Genomic DNA, 22,091 nt, shown 5'->3' on the forward strand with positions numbered 1-22,091 from the left:
TTCTGTTTGAGGTAGGCCTGATGCGGATTCCAGATGAAGGAGGCATATTCGAGTTTTGAGCGTACTAAGGTTTTATAAGCAAGAAGTGTAGTTTCAGAGTTCGCCGGATGCAAATTACGCCTTATGAAGCCAAGTGGTCTGGATGCTTTACTGACAATTGCGTCTATATGGGTGTTCCATGACAGGTCTGTTGACAAATGTACACCAAGGTATTTTATTGTGGATACAGAGTCTATGGGCATGTTGTTCAACGTGTAGTCGTAAAACACGAGGTTAGCCGTTGTCCCGAACGTGATAGCTTTTGTTTTGTTAACGTTAATCTGCATTTGCCAATTGTTGCACCATTTACTAAGATTTTCAAGGTCAGACTGAAGGAAGCTGGTGTCCTGAGGATTGCTGATTTGCCTGTAAATCACACAGTCGTCCGCAAGTAATCTAACTGTGGAATGCATACCATTGCTAATATCGTTAATATAAACTAAGAACAAGATAGGCCCGAGCACGGAACCCTGTGGTACTCCAGATTTGACGTGAATTAACGGAGACAAATGGTCATTAACGAATACGGATTGGTATCGGTTGGCTAGGAAGTTGGTAATCCACCTAACAACCTTTGTATTTATGTTAAGACCTGTAAGTTTATGAACAAGCCGCAAGTGAGGAACCTTATCAAAGGCCTTCGCGAAATCAACAAATATAGCATCAATTTGATGTAAGCAGTGAACAGAGTGATGCAAGTCATTAATTAATTCGAACAATTGCGTTTCGCAAGAACGACCATGCAAAAAACCGTGCTGATTGATGAAGAAGAAGTTATGTTCTGTAAGAAACTTCATGAGAGCAGATGAAATTATATGTTCTAGGAGTTCGCAACAAGTACTAGTTAAAGATATTGGTCTGTAATTCGATGGGTTAGACGGGTCAGCAGATTTAAATATAGGAATTACGCGAGCTTCCTTCCAATCATTTGGGACGCATCCAGTGTCGATAGACTGCTGGAAAAGTGCGGCCAAAATGTCGCATATTGCAGGTTTTGACATTTTCAGAACCTTAGGGCCGATGCCATCAGGACCAGGAGCGGCATTAGCCGGAAGACGATCGGTGCAGGAATGTATCCCTTCCGGTGTGATAGTAATGTCGAGCATGTTTGGATGCAAAATGGAGACCTCAAGGTCACTTGGAACAGGGGCCTCATCCGTGAAAACAGACGAAAAAAACTCGTTGAATTCTGCAGCAACACGTGCTGGAGAAAGAATGTTACCATCCTTGGACAACGACACCGTGGAATTTGTTGCGTAATTAGGCTTAATAACTTTCCAAAACTTTTGGTATCGTTACGAAGCATGTTTGAAATGTCGTTGTTGAAAAATTTGTCTTTGGCTGTTGTTATTTCAATTCTGCATAAGTGCGCGTGCTCGCGATAAAGCCTCCAATCTTCCTCAGATGCAGATAGTTTAGCTTTGGAATATAAACGTTTATTTTTGTTAATAGTACGTTTCACATGCGTCGTAAACCAAGCGCTTTGCGTGCAGGTGGTTATTTTGATTCTAGGAATATGTTTTTCTTTAAGCGTGATCAATTTGTCACGAATGAGTGCCCAGTTTGTATTGACGTCGCGTTGGTGAAATGATTGCAAAAGGCCGATGGAAAAGGCGGAAAGGTCAGTGATAAGCCCGTCTACATTCGCCCGGTTGTAATCAAATATAACCTTCGCTCTGTTTTCACGCTTTTGCAGAGCGCATACGAACGCGCAATGCAAGATATTGTGGTCGCTGATGCCATCCAAAACATTTACCGAAACATTATTTGGTTCCGTAGTTAATATAGGGTCTAAAAGAGAATCATTACGAGTGGGAGCAGAGACGATTTGGTGCAAATCGAACGATGAGAGCACGTCAAGGAAATATTGACATTCACGTTTTCTTGTGCCATCCAGGGGTCTGCATGATTGCCATTCAATATTAGGATAGTTGAAATCACCGGCAAGAAATATTGGCGATGTTGGGTACTTGTCTTGAACAAAATTTAAAGACTCATTTAAGTAATCAGGAAATTCGTAAGACGAATCAGGTGGGCGATAGCAGACCCCAATGACACAAGTAGTACGTGCGGGCAGACAAAGAGCAATCCATAAAATTTCGAGGCAGGAATTGGTTTCAATAACGCAAGCTTCCAGACTATTTTTTACCGCGACCAACACACCGCCCCCTCTCGATTGAACCCTATCTTTCCTAAACAATGAAAATTCACGAGACAGGGACAATTCATGATCAGAAATATCGAGTGACAACCAGGTTTCAGTGCCTAGAACTACTGCCGCCTTGGGGGCAGGCGCCACAGCCGGCGACTGGCTGTGCGCTTGCCCAACGTCGCACCGGCATAGGTCGTACCATGAAATATTGAGCTTTTCCTCCTGGTTTCCCTGAAGGAGATATTCTCGCTGACTTTCAATGAGATAACATCTGTTTCCATTTTCCACGCAGCACAAGCCCATGAGTGCGCTCGGTGGTCACAGCCTCAGTTGACACACTGATATGGAGAATTACTGTGTTCAGAAGTGTGGTCTTTCGAAGCACACTTGGCACACGTGGATTGCCCTTGGCGAACAAGGGATCCGTGACCGTAGCTTTGAGATTTAAAATACCTTCGCGGGTTAGGTAGGTGTGGCCGCACTCGTAGTTTAGTGCTGCCTGTCTCTATGTGCTCTGACAGTCCGCTCAATCTAAATGTGAGTATAATGTGCTTTGTTTGTTTTTCAGTGTTGTCTCTTCTTATCTTTAATATTTGTAGTTTTACTACATTTTGCTCTTTAGATACGTCGAGAAGCTGAGCGTCAGTTAGGTTCAGGAGGTCATCGTCAGAAACGACGCCGTGAGAGGTGTTCGTAGATCTATGTGGGATGACTGTGATAGGGATGTTTCCAAGGGATGTGAGATTCGGGAGGATTCCATACTGCTTCTTGTCTCGCAGTTCCAGCAGCAGGTCAGCGCTAGCCATTTGAGAGGGCTTGTAGCCTGGTCCCAGTTTCTCTGTTAGATTTCTTGCTACCGAAAATCCTGAGATAGTTCTGGCTTTTCCATCAGACTGTTCACTGTGTATTTGAGAAACTGTTCGTTGGTCTTCGAAAAATGTTTGGTGGCTGCTTCGGTCCATAACCTTTTCGGGTTCCGATCAGGTTGAAGCCAACATGTATTTACCATAATAGAATGCTTTCGTTTCGGCAGCGGTGCCAGTCGCCCACCACCGAGCCCCACAACAGGACGGGCAGGAGATGCTGGAAAAATCCTGCCAACGCCACTCGTACAACGCCGCTATAACCGAATATGGAATAACCAAGACTGGGTACCCACACAAGGTCAACCCTTGGCGTCAGGAAAATGGAATTAAATGGAAGGGAGAAGAGGACAGGGAAGATGGAAGGTGAGAAAGGCGAGGATGTTAGGAGAGAGATAGAGAGAGGAAAAGGCGACTGCCGAGAAAAGAAAGTGCTCAAGGTCATGACTCGCTCCGCCTAACGGACGCATCTTCTTGCCCCCATTGCCATCCCCCTCCCTGCGTAACATTCAGCGCGCTGGCTGGTACGAAAGGAGAGGGAAAGCGCTTGAAGCGTGCGACAAATCCCAGTAACTTCGCTCGTTCTTGACGGATTCCTAAAATTTTTGCGGCAGTCGAGTCATGAGGCAGTAAGCTCTTGTAATGACGCCATTTCACGATTACTTAGAAAAGTGTTGCAGTGCCCCTTTAATGAAGAAGTAGCCTTACTGAAGCGCGTACGTATGCTACGTGTTTTGCGGATGCCAGATCGTATCTCAAACGGATCAGTTAGTTATGAAGGACCGAGCAAACTTCATAGTTCATGTTCACTTGTAACAATGCTATAACGGGCACTTGCTGTTCAGTAAGGATGTCTATATGTAGGTCACTTAATTCGGAACACTCTTGACCACGACGTGGAGAATCGCTTTAGTTTGAGTAGCATCCATGAAAGCTTTAGTGACTCCAGGTTACAGGGTTTCCTTGAGAGAACGCTGCGTGGTCATGACTTGAAAATGCGCTAAACAGAGGACTGCATAGGATACGCAAACAGAGGGCGTCGCGCATTATCGTGTGTATTCCTCTGTTTTTCGCCTTTTGATGTTGTGAGTCGAAACCAACTCGCCCCACATTCTGTTGTACTCAATATTAATGAGAACTAACAGACAATAATGCCAAAGAAAGTATAGGGGGTGTTATTAGTTGTAATTAGGATAAAGTGTGAAGAAAGTAAAGTGGACGGCAAGATAACTTGCAGCCGGCAGGGATCAAGCCTGTGACCTTCGAGTAACGCGTCCGATGCTCTACCACTGAGCTACGGCGGCGGTCATCCTCCCGTCCACTTTATGGGGTATATATGTTCATTTAAACTTAGGAATGTTAGTCAGCGCCAGTCGAAGCCATGGCGGTGAGTGTGGAACACTCTTTTTTTCTGCCTGTTGGCGTAACGTAGCACGTGACGCCAACAGACAGCAAGTTATCTTTTCGTCCACTTTACTTTCTTCGCACTTTATCCTAAATACAACAAATAACATCCCCTATACCTTCTTTAGCATTATTGTCTGTTAGTTCTCATTAATATTGTGGCTAACAAAGAAAAACAAGCCCTTAAAATTCACCGTCTTTCTGTTGTACTGTTAGTTGTACGTAGATCAACCTTGTTACTATACGTGGAACACCTATTTTCGATTATCCGATGGACGCGACTTATCCAACGTTTTCGCCTAGAAAAAATAGACATAAATATGTAATGTTTAGCCGACGCGGCAGAATACCAATTTTCCTCTTCCGACACAGCGGGTTTTCTTATGTACTAGAGGATTTGAATTGGATTGATTTGGAGTTTATTTGTCTTGAACTCTTACAGCAGCGGGAGCTACAAGTGTCATTTTTAGAGCGGTTTTGATGAAATAATATGAGTATTTTGCAAGAGAAAGTCCGGGAGATTTCAGTGGAGGTCTCTTTATTCGCTCAGTATAGTCAGCGCTCATAGCATCAATTCACTATAGTCACTATACCAGACGCACCATAGTCCGATCATCGCTGGCTTGCATCCTAAAAGTATTGGAAGGGCTCTTAATGTAGATCATATCATTAGGAAAAGATTAGGACGGCACTAGCACGTATCAATACTTCTTGTGTACCTTTTGTTCAATCTGTTTTTTTTTTAATCCTACGCAATATCCGTTGCTTTCTTTCGAATGGGGCTGTCGCCCCACCAAGATATGCACTGCAGTAGCTTTTCTGTGACTGCTCCTTTCCTTCATTGAAGGACAAAATAAAGCATTGAATACTCAAGGAATCTTCGAGATATGTTGGCCAAACAGAATCGTTGTGGAGATACTCACTTTTATCTGCGTCATTGGTGCAGGAAATCCGATATCGTTGCCAACAGCCGCCTTCAGTGACGGAGAGCACAGCAAGCATAAGGATTCCGTCATCCCGTAGACGTTAGCCAAACACTCCAGCTCGCAACCGAAGGCTTCCCGAGCGGCGTCATACTGTGGCTCCGTCAGTGTGCTCCCTCCAGTCGACACGCATCGCAGTCCTTTAATGCGCCGGTTCGTGCGCTGCATCTCTCCCACAAGATACTGGAGGTGCCACGGTAGAAACACGGCAGCCGTCGCCTGAACAATTATAAGCACTCAATCAATTTAGTTACCGTGCCCACCAAGTGCGTGTTCGTGCATGTACACAGTTAAAAAATGTAATAATACAAACAATCTGCATACGAATATATATCAGAAAAGATACACAAGAAGCATGAAAGGACCACGATCTTGAGGATAGTTTAGAAAAATGAAAATATAAGACAAGCTGAGGACAAAAAGAAACAGGCACAGCTTGCACTAAGCTGCGCAAGGCCAGAAGCAGCGAAACTGGACGATTCTTAAGACAAATCTGGTTTCTTCAACGTTGTTCCTGGGCCTTAGATAGGTGATGCAGGTTGTTTTTAGCTAGCTTGTAGGTCGTAGCTAGGCTTTAGCAAGGTGATGCTATTCAGGTGATTCAGGAATAAAACATATTTAAAACGCAGTTAGAGCAGACAAAACCTTGTGAGTCGACATAAAACAATTACAAGAACTAGCGCTCAGCACGATTATCTCAGGTGTCGTTCTAGAAAGACTATCTCACCCTCCTGCAGAGTAATAGATGGATGACTAATGCAACTTGGCCCTTCCCTCCCGATACGGAAGGCCTCTATAATCGCCCTCTGTGTGGACTCCTTGTGCCTGCGCGTCACTGTTGTTTGCCCAAACAGAGGCTTGCAACTACCTTGTTTGCACTCCTTGTAGTGCAAGGCCAGATACATCACTAGCCTGCCTATCAAAGAACTGTTGTGCTCACGAAGATGCACATCATGGCACAAAATTGTTTCACGTGCTTGGTGCAACGTCCTCTCTCATCGCACCGCTCAGGTTTGCCAATTCTCTTGCCAACCGCGGAGAAAATGCGGCCAACCTTCTTTTCCGCGGAGAACACGACGCTAACTCTGTACGTCGAGGCCACTCTCCTAATGCCGTGCGAAAGCCAGTGGACATAGGGAATTTTGGCATTATCATTCTTTCCGTTGAAATATCCTTAAAAGAAAGTTTTTCAGGCCGTTGTTTCATTGACCGGTTTATTATTGGCAAGTGGCCGCTATGACATTATCAGGAAAACCAGCCGCTTCTATTGTTTAGACCTGCGTGGAAAAACTAGTGCCCGTAATGTGCTGGTATGATTTGTCCAAAGCTGATCTTAAGCATGTTAACGCGATGCCATTCTTCAAAGCGGGGAGTGTCCTGAGCTGTAATCAAGAAGCGGCTTCGCGGTCCCAGGAGAAAACATCCAACACACGTATTCTTGCTGGCATGACAGCTGAAAATCCCGAAATCGCAGCTGCGCGTTCTTTGGCACTTCAGTCGTAAAAGTCAAGCCTAGCACCTTCTCAACGTTTCTATCGAAACTGGCTGAACTAACCAACAGCAGGTAGTCGTCCACGTACCAGTACACTTTGTTTACCAACCCTTGAAGGGCAGTTACAAGTGCTTTATGCACTTTTACCAAGAGAAATTGCTCAGTACGGGTACCACCTTCAATTCAGTGCGGACCTCTGGTTATAGGTCTCACCCTCCCAGGCCACGTCCCTGGGTGTTAGATAAAATAACAGTAGCTCCGGAACTCTCAACCGAAATACCGCACATGGCCACAAAGTTAATTTCATCGTTGCCACTGATGCACTCTTTTACACTAGTCATTAGGTCATCGTGTGGCAGCAAATAGTATGTTTTCAATATCCATGCTGAATCCGGAAGCATCCTCTAGGCCATCTTCCCTGAGGAAGCTGACGACCGTCGACGAGTTCGGAATAGCGTTCGGGCCTCTCATGTGCAGAGCGCTCAAGTGCACCATTAAGTATGTAGACACCGCGAGACACGAAGTACTTCAATCGGAAAGGAATAGGCAAACCTGAGCGGTGTGATAAGTGATGATGTAGCACCAAGCACGTGAAACATTTTTTTTCCTTACGCAAGTGCGTTGTGCACCGTATACCGTTGTGGTGCGCGAAGGCATACATTGGACAAACCGGCAGGTGCGTTGATGTGCGTCTTCGTGAGCACTACAGTTCTTTTATAGGCAGGCCATTCACGCAATAGGCGTTGCACTGCAATGAGTGCAAAGAAGGTAGTTGCAAGCCTCTGTTTGGGCAAACAGCAGTGATGCACAGGCACAAGGACTCCACACAGAGGGAGACTATAGAGGCCTTTCCTATCGAGAGGGAGGGACCAATTTTCATTAGTCATCCGTCTAATAATCTGCAGGAGGGGGCGGTAGCCTTTCTAGAACCATACGTGAGATAATCGTGCTGAGCGCCAGTCTTTGTCATCTTTTTGTGCCGACTCGTTAGGTTTTAACTCTTCTAACTGAGTTTTTAATGTGTTTTGTTCCTGCATAAAGAAGTCCGTTGCTAGCAGCGCGTCGTCATGTGTCCATCGTCTGTGCCGTGTTATTTGCGCGCCCTTCTTATCATGAACCAACATCAACTCGCCCAACTTTGTCTTATACGAAAGAAATTCGCCCTGCGACGCACTAGTGGTGCGAAGACTGAGGAAACAGCGGAGCTTGAGGCCTTCTCTCCTCTTTTTCCTCCCTCTCGCCCTCACATCACTTCTTCTCGACCTCACTTCCCGTTCATATCCCGCTGCTATATTATACTCCACAATACTATACTGTGCCTTACCCTCTCCCCTCCTTTGCCTCATCCTCATCCTAATATCTCTCTCTCACCCCTTGCTATACTATACTATGAATGGCTATGTTATGCTTTAGCCTCCCTCCTCGTCATCCTCACAACACTCATCCTTACTTCCCTTTCTCGCCTCCTTGCTCTACCATACTGCATATGGCTATGCTATGCTTTACCCTCTCCATTCCTCGACCCTTATATAACTGCTCCTCAACCTCACCTCCCCGCCCCCTTGCTGTACTATCGTATACAATGCTATGCTTTATGCTCTACCATCCGCCTTGGCCTGCTCTTCACCGTCACATCCCTTTCCCGCCCTTTTAATATACTATACTTGACTAAGCGAAGCTTTATCCTCTCGCCCTCCTCCACTTCATCTTCGTCACCTTCACTTTGCCAACCCTTACCGTACTTTTTATGACATGTATCGGGGAGGGGAGTGATTCTTGATAATAATAAAAAAAACAGGAAGTGAAGAAAAATGACAGCCCCGCAACTGTCTATCTCAAGGATGACACCTCAGCAGTAGCTCTCAGGGGGATGGGATAAGGAGGGACTAAAAGAGTAATAGGAAAGAGTAGGAGTGGGGGATACGGTCAGCGGAGTTCATGGACGGGGCACGATAAGCCGGTGCACGAGGACATCACGGAAAGGCGGGCCTTAATCGGTGAGAGGTGCTCGGCTTGGCTGACGTGGGAACCGTCACGGCACGACGATCGGCCAGAGGCACGGACATCACAGAGAGTCGAAACTCAATCCCAGAGAGGTGCACGGCGTAGCGGACGACGCAACCGTTCGTAGCGGCACGATGATCGGCGAGAGGCGGAGAAGACTCGGCATCGCGGACGACGCGACCACCACGCATGAAATCTACCGAGCGAATGTATGTATCGGCGCCAAGACCAGACAACGGTCACTGGGCTGGTATTCTGCGTGGTTTTACGGAAGATTGTAACCAATGCTGTTGGTCTTTTGCTGCCTTTCGATGTGTAAAAGGCCGACTTGGCTTGATTCTTTGGCGCGCTAAAGGTGGACGGTCACGTCGAGGTTTTCTTCGTCGGTGACGTTGGTAGCATGGCCTAGGGCGATGTTGCTGGTCTCCTTCCGTAGACCAACTTCTATGGCACTCGCCTCGGTCGTCAAGTGGTTAAGCTGCTCGACTGCTGACCCGCAGGTCGCAGGATCAAATCCCGGCCGCGTCGGCCGCATTTTCGATGGAAGCGAAAATGCTAGAGGCCCGTGTAATTAGATTTAGGTGCACGTTAAAGAACCCCAGTTGGTCAAAATTTTCTGAGCCCCCCACTACGGCGTCTCTCATAGTCATATCGTGGTTTTGGGGCTGTACACCGCCCCCCCCCCCTCAAAAAAAAGAAAACTTGTATGGCGTCATCTGCGTGGTTTGCTCCAAGGCCGTGTTTTATGCGAAGGTCACGTACGAAGGGATGGTATTCGACGTCTTCTGTTCGACGTCGACGCACAGCATGCCAGTGGTGCTCTTAATTAGACGCTCGGTGAGGAGATTGGTGTGTGGTTGGTAGGGAGTGGTCCAGCGGTGGCATGTCTGGCTGTATCTCAAGATCGCCTGGCGTAGGTAAGCAGCAAAGGCTGTGCCTTTCTTCATGACGAGGACCTCTGCGGTGGCATGAAGAAGAACGATGTTCTCAACGAAGAACTTGGCTGCATAATCGGCAGTGCTTTTGGGCAGGGCCGTTGTTTGGGCGTAGCGGGTGAGGTAGCCGGCAGCTGCGATGATCCATATATATCCGGAAGTTGACGTTGGGAAAGGCAAGTCCATCCCGCTTTGCTGGAACGTTCAGCAAGGCGGTTCAATGAGCTGCAGAACTCCGGCTCGCCTAGCCGACGGTGCACTCCGTCGCTGAAACTCTCGGCAACCCCTTACGTAATGGGCGACGTCGGCAGTAGGCGAGTCCGATAATATTAGGCACTTTTAGCTGGGCATTGACGGTCCGCTCCGGTCAGACTGGCGAATGCACACGAACGTGTAGAAGGAACTGTAGTGTGCGTGACTCAGTTAACACCCAAACACGTAGAAAGAACTGTAGTGCGCGTGCGCAGAGCGATCGTGTGACCGGCTGAACGTAGAACGCATCTCTCGCTGCGCTCGTGAAGGCAACCGACCGGAGGGTGAAGGTGCGTCCACTTGCTTTTGCCGTCATTTTGCACCCGAGCTCACCGCGTCTCGGCAAGACGCACTAGTCAAAAACATGAAATCGCTGCAGTTCCTGCACTCTCTGTGGACGCTACATCTGCAAGGGGCTTAGCGTAAGCGACGCTCAGCTAAAAGATCCTATTGTCGCGTTATACTAGATACGACAGAACCTTGGTCCGTTGGAACAGGAGGACGTCGAATTTAGCCGATCACTGGGAATCGTGTTTTTCACTTCCTGGTTCTCTTCTCTGTTGCACAGTGACACATACAAGTCAGCCAGCAATGAAACCACAGAGTGAATTTCGTCCCGTGCTCATCGCACCACCCCCTTCCAAAAAGCATCGTCCCGATTGTCGATGCTGATTAGAACACGAGCAAGTAACATACACACACACAAACACAAGATGTAGAACTGTAGAGGTGTTGCCAAGATCACCCAAGTAGGGCTGGGCGAACGGTCAAAGTTGGTAGTACGTTTTCATCCTTGTAACGTGAACGATGTCTGCGTGCTGTATCGCCGAGCCTTGTGTTGAGGAAGGACGTCGTAGTTGACGTCACTGAGGCAACGGAGCACTCTATAGGGTCCGAAATAGCGGTGAAGTAACTTTTACGAGTAGCGCTGTAGGTGAATGGGAATCCACAGCCATAATGGATCGCCGGTTTGTTAATTAACCTCGCGATGACAAGCATTGTAGCTCTCTGAGGTGATGCATAGCTGGTTCTGAATTCGCTCGTGTGTAAGGCTGCGAGCTGCGTCTGCGAACAGGATAAAGAGGTTCGCATGGGCAGTAATGTCGCACTTCTCTGGTAAGAATACGGCATCCAGCAAATAATTGCTTCCCGGCCGTGAAGCAACCGGAAAGGCTGTTTTACTGAAGGTTGCGAGTTCCATATTGAGACGGGCCGCAAACCTTTCGAATTCGCCATCCAGTCGGCTTCTAATAAATTTTCACTCTGTGAAGACTGTCATCCGACTTTCGTCCCGGAATTTGTGATGGACATACGACAGCTGCAGGGAAATGACAAGACCGCGCTGGAGACGCTCTCCCGCTCTATTTCTTACTTCACTTCTGCCAACAAACCAGTTCACATGGACTTCTCTACCCTGCCTGAACAAGACAACCCACAAGTAATTCCGCTCTATGGCAAACCCTGCTGCCTAGAGCTTCTTAATAAGCGAATTCCATCTGGTGCAGCCCCTATTTTTTGTGATGTGTCCAGTGGCACTTCAGCCCCGTTGTCCCACCGAATTTCCGGTGCACTGCTTCCGATTGCCTTCATAACTTAGACCACCTAGGAATTTGTTGCACACAGCATATAATGGCACTTGTGCATCTTAGCAGCGCAGTGGAACGAACACAATAGAAAGGCACACGTAGACAGGACGGGCGCTAGACATCAACTGAGGGTTTATTAACACAGAAACGATGAAATTGTACAGACATGCGCACAACCTTCAAAAAGGTGCAGACGGCGTTACTAACACAGAGAGCACCCGTATCTTGCGCAGCTTTGCTGCTCAGCAAGCGCGCGAAATCTACGAAGCATATTGTATAAGTTTAGAAGCTGACAAGTGCGTGAGTACGCCGTCACTGGCTTTGCATGCAAAAGAGATAGACTATCTGAAGCGACATTGCAGATATCAGTGTTAGTAACGCCGTCTGCACCTTTTTGAAGGTTGTGCGCATGTCTGTACAATTTCATCGTTTCTGTGTTAATAAACCCTCAGTTGATGTCTAGCGCCCGTCCTGTCTACGTGTGCCTTTCTATTGTGTTCGTTCCACTGCGCTGCTAAGATGCACAAGTTCCACACCCACCAACTAGCCCAAATTTCCGCGTCATATAATGGCGCTACGCTTCGTATGGTCGGGCCGGGGAGATATGTGCCTGGGCGCATTGCTGGTTTAAATGCCAGCAGTCGAAAGTTCACCGACACATCAGGGCGCCTTTCGACTCGTTTACACCTCCACTCGAGCGTTTCTACACGGTTCACATTGTCATTTTACCACATTGACCTCCATCAAGCGGCAACACTACATATCATCCAATTTATCCGATGGCCAGAGGCGTTTCCCATTCCCGACATCCGTAGTTAAACCACCGCCAACGCATTCATTACCGACCTGGTTTCCTGCTCCGGTGTTGCATCCACCGTTACAACTGATCGGGGGCGTCAATTGGAGTCGGCACTGTTCAATCACCTGGTGGCACTTCTTGGGACGTATCGCATCTGCACGACGGTATACCACCCCATTGCCAACGGGCTCGCAGAGCGTTTTCACGGTTCCCTCAAGATCTCGCTGAGAGCGCAGCCGGAGGCCACCCACTGGTCCACATCCCTACCACTGGTTCTGCTGAGCGTTCGGGCTGCATTGAAGCAGGATCTGCACTGCACGCCTGCCGAGATGGTGTTTGGAGCGCCCCTGCGCCTTCCGGGAGAAGTCTTCTGTCCTTCCCATTGTTCGTCGTGCACTGACCCCATGGACAATAACAGGAGGCTGCGACCTTCAATCCGCAGACTTCGTGCTCCTGAAACACGCCACCAGAAGCATACCTCACCATATTTTCCCAAAGCTGGCGACGTCCTCTGATGTTTTCGTCCGCCGTTACATGGTACGGAAGCCACTACAACGCCCTTATGACGGCCGATATAGTGTCATTCATCGTGTACATTTTACCGTGGACTTGGACGGCAGACAGCTCAGCGTCTGTATCGATCGCCTTAAAACGGCCCTGGTTGAGAAGCCACTGCCTCAGACACCCGATGATCCCATTAACCCTGAACCGTCTGCTAACAAACTCACTTTAGCTTCACCAACACCGAACGAAGAGCTCCATAGTTACCTTCCGGATATCAATACTGCTCCGTAACTACAGGGGGGAAGGGGGGGCGGCCTTTTGTAGAAGTATCGCCGTGCAACAGGAATAGGATAGTGGCGGCACGTGGGGAACGGACTGGGGCCTGAACAAAAGCGAAACAACCGCGTGGCTCAATACGCGAGCAGCCCGTGCAAAGCTCTTTCGGGCACTTTTTCCGCCGACGGAGATGGAGTGAACTAGAGCTTTCTGTCCAATAAATACTCCTTTTTACCGTGCCTTGTTGTTCCCTCCTTCTTCGCATGCTACGGTGTAAACCCTGTGGTTCGTTGAACCGCAGCGTTATAATCGAACGTAAGTGTGGGAGAACGTCATCTGAATTTTGTGGGCTCGGTCAATGTACATAGATAACTCTGTAAGACCACTGGTTTGTGGATGACATGCAGTAGTTTTGCGATGAGCACTTCCACTAAGCCCCATGACGTCTTCCATCATCTGGGCGGTAAAATCTGTTCCGTGATGAGTGATGAAACTGCTGGCGCTCCATGGTGGATGACGTTGTCCAGGAAGAAGTGGGCAAACCAATTGGCGGTGCCTCGTTGTAGGAATTTTGTTTCGCAGTATTTGTAAAATGGTCTGTGGCGACTATGATGCAGTGGTTTTCGTCACGAGACTTTGGAAAGGGCTCCGGAAAGTCCATGCCGATTTGCTCGTACGATTGCGATGGCAGAAGAACAGGTCTGAAGGAAGCAGCTGGGAGCATACCTCAGGCTTTGCGGCGCTGGGATTCGTGACACGTTTTATTTCGAGAACAATTATATGGACAGTCTTAGCTGGTTTGATATATATATATATATATATATATATATATATATATATATACGCAGTGAAACAGACGCGCGTACGGAGCGATTTATTGACGTTTCGGCCGCGGGTCCGGCCTTCATCAGATTCTGATGAAGGCCGGACCCGCGGCCGAAACGTCAATAAATCGCTCCGTACGCGCGTCTGTTTCACTGCGTATATTTACCCGGACCTAGAATCATCTTTTCTCGACATATATATATATATATATATATATATATATATATATATGTATAAGTCCCAAAGAAAAATAATTCAGAAAAATACTTCCGAGGTGCGGAATCGAACCAGCGACCGCTTAATCCGCAGGGCGTGGCGCTAACGATTGCGCCGGAAAGCGCCGATTCTTCAGGTAGCTAACGGCGAGCGTTATATACACACCCTTTACCGCTGGCAGGACTCAGAGACGGCAGGCGCTTATAAGCGTTTCTTCATTACCAGCGAGATGGCGCGAGGAGCGCGACGCGCGCATTTAAAAATCGTTGGCCAGCTCGTTCGCTTCTTCTAATATTTGCGAAGGGCCCTTCCGCTGTCTGCTCGCGCGGTAGTTGCTGCCGGGGGGCAGATCATTCTGCAGCGTAGCAGCACGTCCATCACGGGCCGCTTTTCTTGCTATTGCATTCATTGCTTCGCCCTTGCGGCGAAACTGTGACGTTTTACGTAATGCTTGACATTCTGCAAGAGGTTAGGAAAGTGGCAGTGCTGACGTATCTGAGCAAGGATACGCGCGAATCTCAAGTAGCCGGAGGATGCTCATCGTGGCAGGCAGATTAAATATCAGCACGCAGCGCTGAAGGAACGACGATGAGATGTTCAGTCGCATAATGTTAGAGGTTTTTTTTTGTAATCGACGTTGTAACGACGACAGAATGCTGATTCTCAACACGCAAATGCCCGCGGAGGGTTCGAACTGCGGCTTTCAAGGTACACAACATTTTGTCGGAGCTCTGAATCGTTCCTCTGCTGTTCAGCCAAGTCAGATGTACTGACAGCGGAAAGAATAAGGCCGCGGGCATCGGCATTGGTTGATGTTGTTGCGAATGGAGCACACGTGAGGCAGTGGGCATCGGTGTGCCTGCATGCGTTGCTGAAGTTTGTGAATATTATCATTGCTTTCCCTCGACGCAGCTCGGCCATTCCTCTTGCGACGGAAATCTCGCCCCTATATGGTTAAGTAGCGCACCTTGTACGGGGAAAATCACCACGGGGATCAGTCACCAACTAGCCCAGCTCTCAACCTTATTGAAATCTCGCGATTGATCAACAGGTGCTCGCCGCCTCCAACGTCTTCCAGGGGTGCTACTTCCTGAGTGCCGACGGAAATGACGCTGGAGTGTAGGAGATGGAGACTTGAACTTCCAGCGCATTCAAGGCGTGCATTCCTGGCGGCGTGTGCGGCGGTACTGTTTTTTTTTTGTGGATAGTGTAACCGACTCGAATCTCAGGTCAATGACTGCACCATGGTGGCTTAGGAAGTCCATACTAAGGCTGATATTTCTCGACCAACGCTGTAGGGCTTCAAAGCGCGTGGGAATAATCCGGTTGTTAAGGGTGACTCTCGCTACGCAGAGTCCCGCCAGCGTCACTAAGTGACCTCCTGCTGTCCGTATTTCGGAGCAAATTTCCACCAGTGCCTCTGCATTGCAAAGGCTGCGGCTGCGCCCCAGATTTCAAATCAGCGATCGTCATTGGCAAAGGGAGAAACAAGAGTGAACGTGAAATGCGAGAGACCTTCGAAATCAGGAAGCAGGGCAAAGCGTCATGTGTGAGCGAACCCTCGGATTTCCTCACAGATAAAGAATTCGCCTTTCTAGATAGCTGGTGAGCGTCGCGTTCAATTTTTTTTCGGTGTTTCACACGTTTCATGCTCTGTACTGTTAGGTGTGTAACTTTCACATGGACCAGGTGACCTTTGACGCATGCGCTCCCGGTCTATGTGTGGGGGTGTATGCAATTCTTCAATAAGCAATGAGTTTTAATTACAGCACTTGTCCTGTCCGGTTGTTCTTCGCTGCCTGCGTGTGGTTTTCGCTAGTTTCATCTTCCGATGAACGAAAAAAACGACACATTCGTCGGCGTACAGGACACCTTGAATAACGACTCGCGCAGTGCACAATGCTGATGGCTGAACATGGTGGGATGTAGCCGTCTGCAAAGATAGGTCTGTAAGTTGAGTTGTTACCTTGTTCAAATCTCGGCAGAGCTTTTCGCTAATTACAGATACGGCTGCTCCAGTGTCAACAAGTGCGTGAACGTCAACGCCATCTATAGAGAGTTTGATTTTGTTCGGGGGAGAGCAATTAGGTCTTGAAATTTTCGCCGACAACACAGTTCTTGCCTCCGGAACTGCGCCTGCCAGCTTTCCCCTCAGGGAGGGCTGCGGCGGCGTAACATTGGAGAAATTGATCGGCGACGGGGTGAAGGCGAACGGCTTTAGTTGAATCGTCGGTTATTGAGAGGCATGTCCGTAGAAGAATAGGAGGAAGCAGATATCGAGGTTGAGCGGGCATTTCGTTGGAGGCCTCGGCATTGTCACGAGAAGGGAACCTGCGACGGTGGCAGTAGCGGGCTATGTGACCGGTGATGCCACATGAAAAGCATATGGGCCGATTATCAGGTGTACCCATAGGCTGATGGCAGGAGACTGTTGGCTGAGTAAGGAACGGTAAACGGGCGTGCAGTAGGCGGCGAAGTATAACCGTTACGAGCTGCTTCGAATGTAGCCGGAGACGGTGAAGCACGTGGCCGAGCAACAGCGGCCGCATACATAAGTGGTGCTGTAACAGGCGGTCTAGTATGACTTCGTGGCAAGGCCTCGGCAACATCCGATACAATGACGTGACGAAGGGAAGGTGACAAGGGAGCAAGCGGTACAGCTGCTCTCGTGATGATAGACAACTGCCGTTCAACCTCCTCACGAATGAACTGCGTTATGAGTGCTATTAAAGCGGAGTGGTCGGTGGTGTCATGGCGAATGTCCAAAGGTGAAAGATCTGCTGTCTTGAGCAGCGCAACGTGTGGAAGCGCTCTGCCTACGCAGCTCATCGTAGTTCTGGCAGAGCTGCATCACACTGGCGACCGTCTGGGGACTTTTTGCAGCAAACATCTGGAATGCACCGTCATCGATGCCTTTCATGATGTTCTGGATCTTGCCTGGCTCGCCCAGAGTGAAGTTGACAAGCTTGCAGAGGAAGAGCACATCTTCGAGTTAGCTTGTGAAAGTCTCATCTTTTCTCTGTAACTGGCCACGCAAGCACTGCTCAGCACGAAGTCGACGCACAGCAGGACGGCCAATGACCTCCGTGACAGTGGTTGCCAATTCTGACAAGGTAGAGAAATCGCTTTCTTGATTTCTGTACCACAGCTTCGCGACGCCGGTCAAGTAAAAGTTCACATTTGTGAGCTTGTCGCTGGCGTTCCACTTATTGTAAGCGCTCACCAGTTTGTACTCGGCAGTCGAATCTTGAGTTTGAGTTTTAGTTTGAGTTTATTCAACCACGTGACAAGTACATGAAAATACACTGTACATGTGGTTTCGTGCGAAGGGAAAACAGCTGCATTTCACAGCTTGACTGGCCCCTTCAGCCAGAAAAAAATCTAAATTACAAATTCACAAAAATTACAAAAATCTTGTTCGTTGGTACCATCAAATATGGGTGGATCACGTTATCGGTGTGCGCCAGGGCAGAAAACAAGCGCAGGCGCGGCATCCGGGGTGCCCTGAGACGGTCCCGAATCATTCATCGCGAAAGGTCGTCGTGCTGTCCGGCTGCAAAGTTTTAGCAGTTCCAAGGTTCCGCCAGTTCCGCCAGTTCGCCAGTTCCGCCAGTTCCAGCAGTTCCGCCAGTTGACCCGACGAAACTACTTTATTTAGCACAACGGCTAAGACGAAGCAAGCCAGCGATCACAGTAGGTCGTCTTCCTCCTATCTCTTGCTCGAGCCTCGCGTCCACTGCTTTCATTACAATACATGTATATATATATATATTGTAGAGAAGCATTGGAACGCTCTAATGGGTCGTCCTCTCAAGCGCCTCCTAGTGGGTCACCCTCTTCGCCTATCCTCGGAGAGCGCGCACCTCGTGCTCGTGCTCGTGAGAGTCTGCGAGTCTGCGCTCTGTCGTTGTGCATCGTCGCCGTCAATCTCGCCGTCAATCAACGTCTTAACAAAGTGGCGGAGAGTGCTGTACCGTCACCACAACTTCGGTCTCCATTCGATGCCCCTGGAGCTTCGATCCCGTACCGTGCCATCTACCATGCCGCAAGACGCCGCTCAGCAAACGCCGCCTCCTGCTCCGACCGCTTGTCCCGGTGTCCCCCGCATCCGTGACCCTCCTGTCTTCACCGGCGCGGATGGCACCGACGTGGAGGACTGGCTCACGATTTACGAACGGGTGAGTGTCCCAAATAAATGGGACGAAGCAGGCAAGCTGAGCAACTTGGTTTTCTACCTCGCGGGTGTGGCAGGCATGTGGTACAACAACCATGCATCCGATTTCCCGACGTGGTCCGATTTCAAGACCGCCATCGTCGACGTGTTTGGCCGCCCTGCCGTCCGTAAGCTGCAAGCCGAACAGCGGTTGCGTGAACGGGCACAGCAGGACGGTGAATCGTTCACGAGCTACATTGAAGACATCCTTGACTTGTGCAAAAAAGCCGACGCGAGCATGCCGGAGTCTGAGAGAATCAGGAATGTTATGAAAGGCATCGACGACGATGCCTTCACCATGCTGCTGGCCAAAAACCCTCGCACAGTGGCAGAGGTCATCACGCTGTGCCAAAATTACGAGGAGCTGCGCCGGCAGCGCTTGATGACCCGTCGACCGCCATCACGCGATGCTGATCTCGCGGGCTTGTCGGCCATTTCCGACCACTCCACCTTGCTCGCCGAAATCAAGTCGTTCGTGCGTGAGGAAATTGCCCGCCAGATCTCTCTACTGGCTTTCGCTCCACCGCAGCGTGTTGACCAGCCGCCCACTACCCTCCTGCCTCCTCTCCGCGAGCGATTCAGTAGGAAATCGCAGAGGTCATTCCTGAATACCACCAACCGCCTCCAGTGCATGCGCCACTAAGCTACGCGCAAGCTGTAGCGAGGCCGCCCCCAGCGATTCCTGTGGCTGCACCGCGAAGTTACACCGAAGCCGTCGTCGGACCCCAGGCCTTCGACGCGGCTGTGCCGCCTACGTACGTCGACGTCGTCCCCAGGCCCCGACTCCTGCCCACAATGCCCTCATATCAGCAGCCGTCTCGTCTGTCCCGTTCTGCGGCATGGATGGGACCCGCGAACCGCTGGCCCACTTCCGACAACCACCCCATCTGTTTCGCGTGTGGTTGCGCCGGTCACGTCGCACGCTACTGCAATCGCATGGAGCCGCCTCGGGTCGCATCAGCCCTCCCCAGCCAATCAAGCCGACCTTATTATGACCAAGCGCCGCCTATGTCACCGACGTCCCGAGCCGCAACATCTAGCCGCCGGTCACCGTCTCCACGACGTCGCTCACTCTCGCCCATGCGGCCACGTCCGGTCTCACGTGACCAGGAAAACTAGTCGTCGCAGTCCACGAGGCAAGGGCTGCGACGCTATCGAACTGCGAAAGCCCTCAGCGAAGCCCATCGAACGTGATAGACGTGTTTGTGGACGGTGTTCGCGCATCTGCCCTTATCGACACTGGAGCCGCCGTATCCGTCATGGACGCCAAACTTAGCCGATTACTGCGAAAAGTGACGACGCCACTTTCCGGTCTCTCCCTCCGTACAGCCAGCGCCCAAAGTATTCACCCTACAGCGGTGTGCACCGCCCGCGTCATTATTCAGGATGCTCTGTACGCCGTCGAACTGATCATAATTCCAGCCTGCTCTCACGACGTCATCCTAGGATGGGATTTTCTCTCCCTCCACGACGCCGTCATTCATTGCGCACCAGCCGAAATAGAGCTCTCACCGTTCCCTGATTGGGAACGCCGCGTAATCAACGAGCAAGTCGACGACATGCTTCGACGCAATGTTATTCGACCATCTAACAGCCCCTGGGCGTCTCCTGTCGTTCTTGTGGCGAAGAAGGACGGTTCTGTGCGGTTCGGTGTGGACTACCGACGACTTAACAAGATCACTCGCAAGGACGTGTATCCACTACCGCGAATAGACGACGCAATTGACAGCCTGCAAGGCGCAGAATTCTTTTCATCTCTCGATTTGCCCTCAGGGTACTGGCAAGTACCCATGGCTGATGACGCTCGACCGAAGACCGCCTTTGTCACGCCCGACGGCTTGTACGAATTCAACGTCATGCCGTTTGGGCTGTGTAATGCGCCCGCCACCTTTGAGCGCATGATGGATACCGTTCTGCGCAACCTGAAATGGCACACATGCTTATGCTACCTCGACGACGTCGTTGTTTTCGCTCCGGACTTCTCCACGCATCTTCAACGCTTGCGGCATGTTTTGACGCGTTTGAGCGAGGCCGGTCTGCAACTGAATCTAAAGAAGTGCCGATTTGCAGCACGGCAGCTGACAATACTCGGTTACGTCGTGTCCAAGGACGGTATTCTCCCCGATCCAGCCAAGCTTCGGGCCGTGACCGAGTTCCCCAAACCTACGTCCGTCAAGGAACTGCGCAGTTTCGTAGGACTGTGTTCCTACTTTCGGCGCTTCATTCGAAACTTCGCGACTATCATATCGCCGCTGACGAAGCTCCTCGGAAGTAATGGGCCGCTCAATTCGTGGTCGTCAGAGTGCGACGAAGCTTTCGCGAAGCTCCGTCGTTTGTTGACGTCGCCTCCCATACTACGCCACTACGACCCTACGGCCCCTACAGAGGTACACACGGACGCCAGCGGTGTTGGCCTTGGCGCTGTCCTTGCGCAGCGCAAGCCAGGGTTCCCTGAATATGTCGTGGCATATGCAAGTCGTACGCTTACCAAAGCCGAGACTAATTACACCGTCACCGAAAAGGAATGCCTGGCGATTATCTGGGCCCTTACGAAGTTCCGACCTTATTTGTATGGTCGCCCATTTGATGTCATCACCGACCACCATGCACTATTATGGCTGTCATCTTTGAAGGATCCATCAGGCCGCCTCGCCCGCTGGGCACTTCGCCTACAGGACTACGACATCCGCGTGCTGTACCGCAACGGACGCCAGCATGCTGACGCCGATGCACTCTCGCGCTCCCCCTTGCCTGACGACAATACCCACAGCTCAATGTCTCACAATGCCGTTTCTTCCATCGACATTCACACCATCGCTACCGAACAGCGCAAGGATCAGTGGATCGCTTCACTGATAGACTTGCTCACTGATCCATCGGCAACACCATCCACTCGCGCGTTGCGTCGTCAAGCCCATCATTTCGCCATTCGCGACGACCTCCTTCACCGACGCAATTATAACGCCGACGGCCGCCAGTGGCTACTAGTAATACCCCGCAGTCTCCGTTCTGACATATGCGAATCGTTCCACGCTGATCCGCAGTGTGCGCACTCTGGGGTATCGAAAACATACCACCGCATTCGCCAACGGTACTTTTGGCGAGGGATGTACCGCTATGTGCAGAAGTTCGTTCGCTCCTGCATCGATTGTCAGCGCCGCAAAGCTTCAACGCACCAGTCGCCAGCAGGTCTACAGCCTTTACCTTGCCCTGACCGGCCGTTTGGGCGCGTTGGCATCGATATGTATGGGCCACTTCCTCTGACGTCGGCTGGTAACCGCTGGGCCATCGTCGCTGTAGACCACCTTACGCGATACGCCGAAACTGCCGCCCTCCCCGCGGCTACAGCGCGCGATGTAGCCTCCTTCCTGCTCCACCGGTTCATGCTGCGCCACGGTCCACCCCAGGAGCTGCTCAGCGATCGAGGCCGTGTCTTCCTGTCGGAAGTCGTCGAAGCCATCCTCAAAGAGTGCAACGTTGTTCACCGCAAAACTACTGCTTACCACCCGCAGACGAATGGCCTCACCGAACGCTTTAACCGCACGCTC

At 50.1% G+C, this 22,091-nt stretch overlaps 1 protein-coding gene across 1 annotated transcript in view; it reads right to left on the reverse strand.

Annotated features, from left to right (window-relative positions):
• The window catches only part of LOC119384087 (uncharacterized), a 159,717-nt gene that overhangs the window by 31,987 nt on the left and 105,639 nt on the right, over positions 1-22,091 (reverse strand). The window contains exon 6 of the mRNA XM_037652379.2: positions 5,382-5,660. Coding sequence (XP_037508307.1) covers positions 5,382-5,660 — 279 coding nt within the window. The remainder of the gene's footprint in view (positions 1-5,381; positions 5,661-22,091) is intronic.

Source organism: Rhipicephalus sanguineus, chromosome 2 (genome assembly GCF_013339695.2).
Source record: "Rhipicephalus sanguineus isolate Rsan-2018 chromosome 2, BIME_Rsan_1.4, whole genome shotgun sequence".
NCBI lineage: Eukaryota > Metazoa > Arthropoda > Arachnida > Ixodida > Ixodidae > Rhipicephalus > Rhipicephalus sanguineus.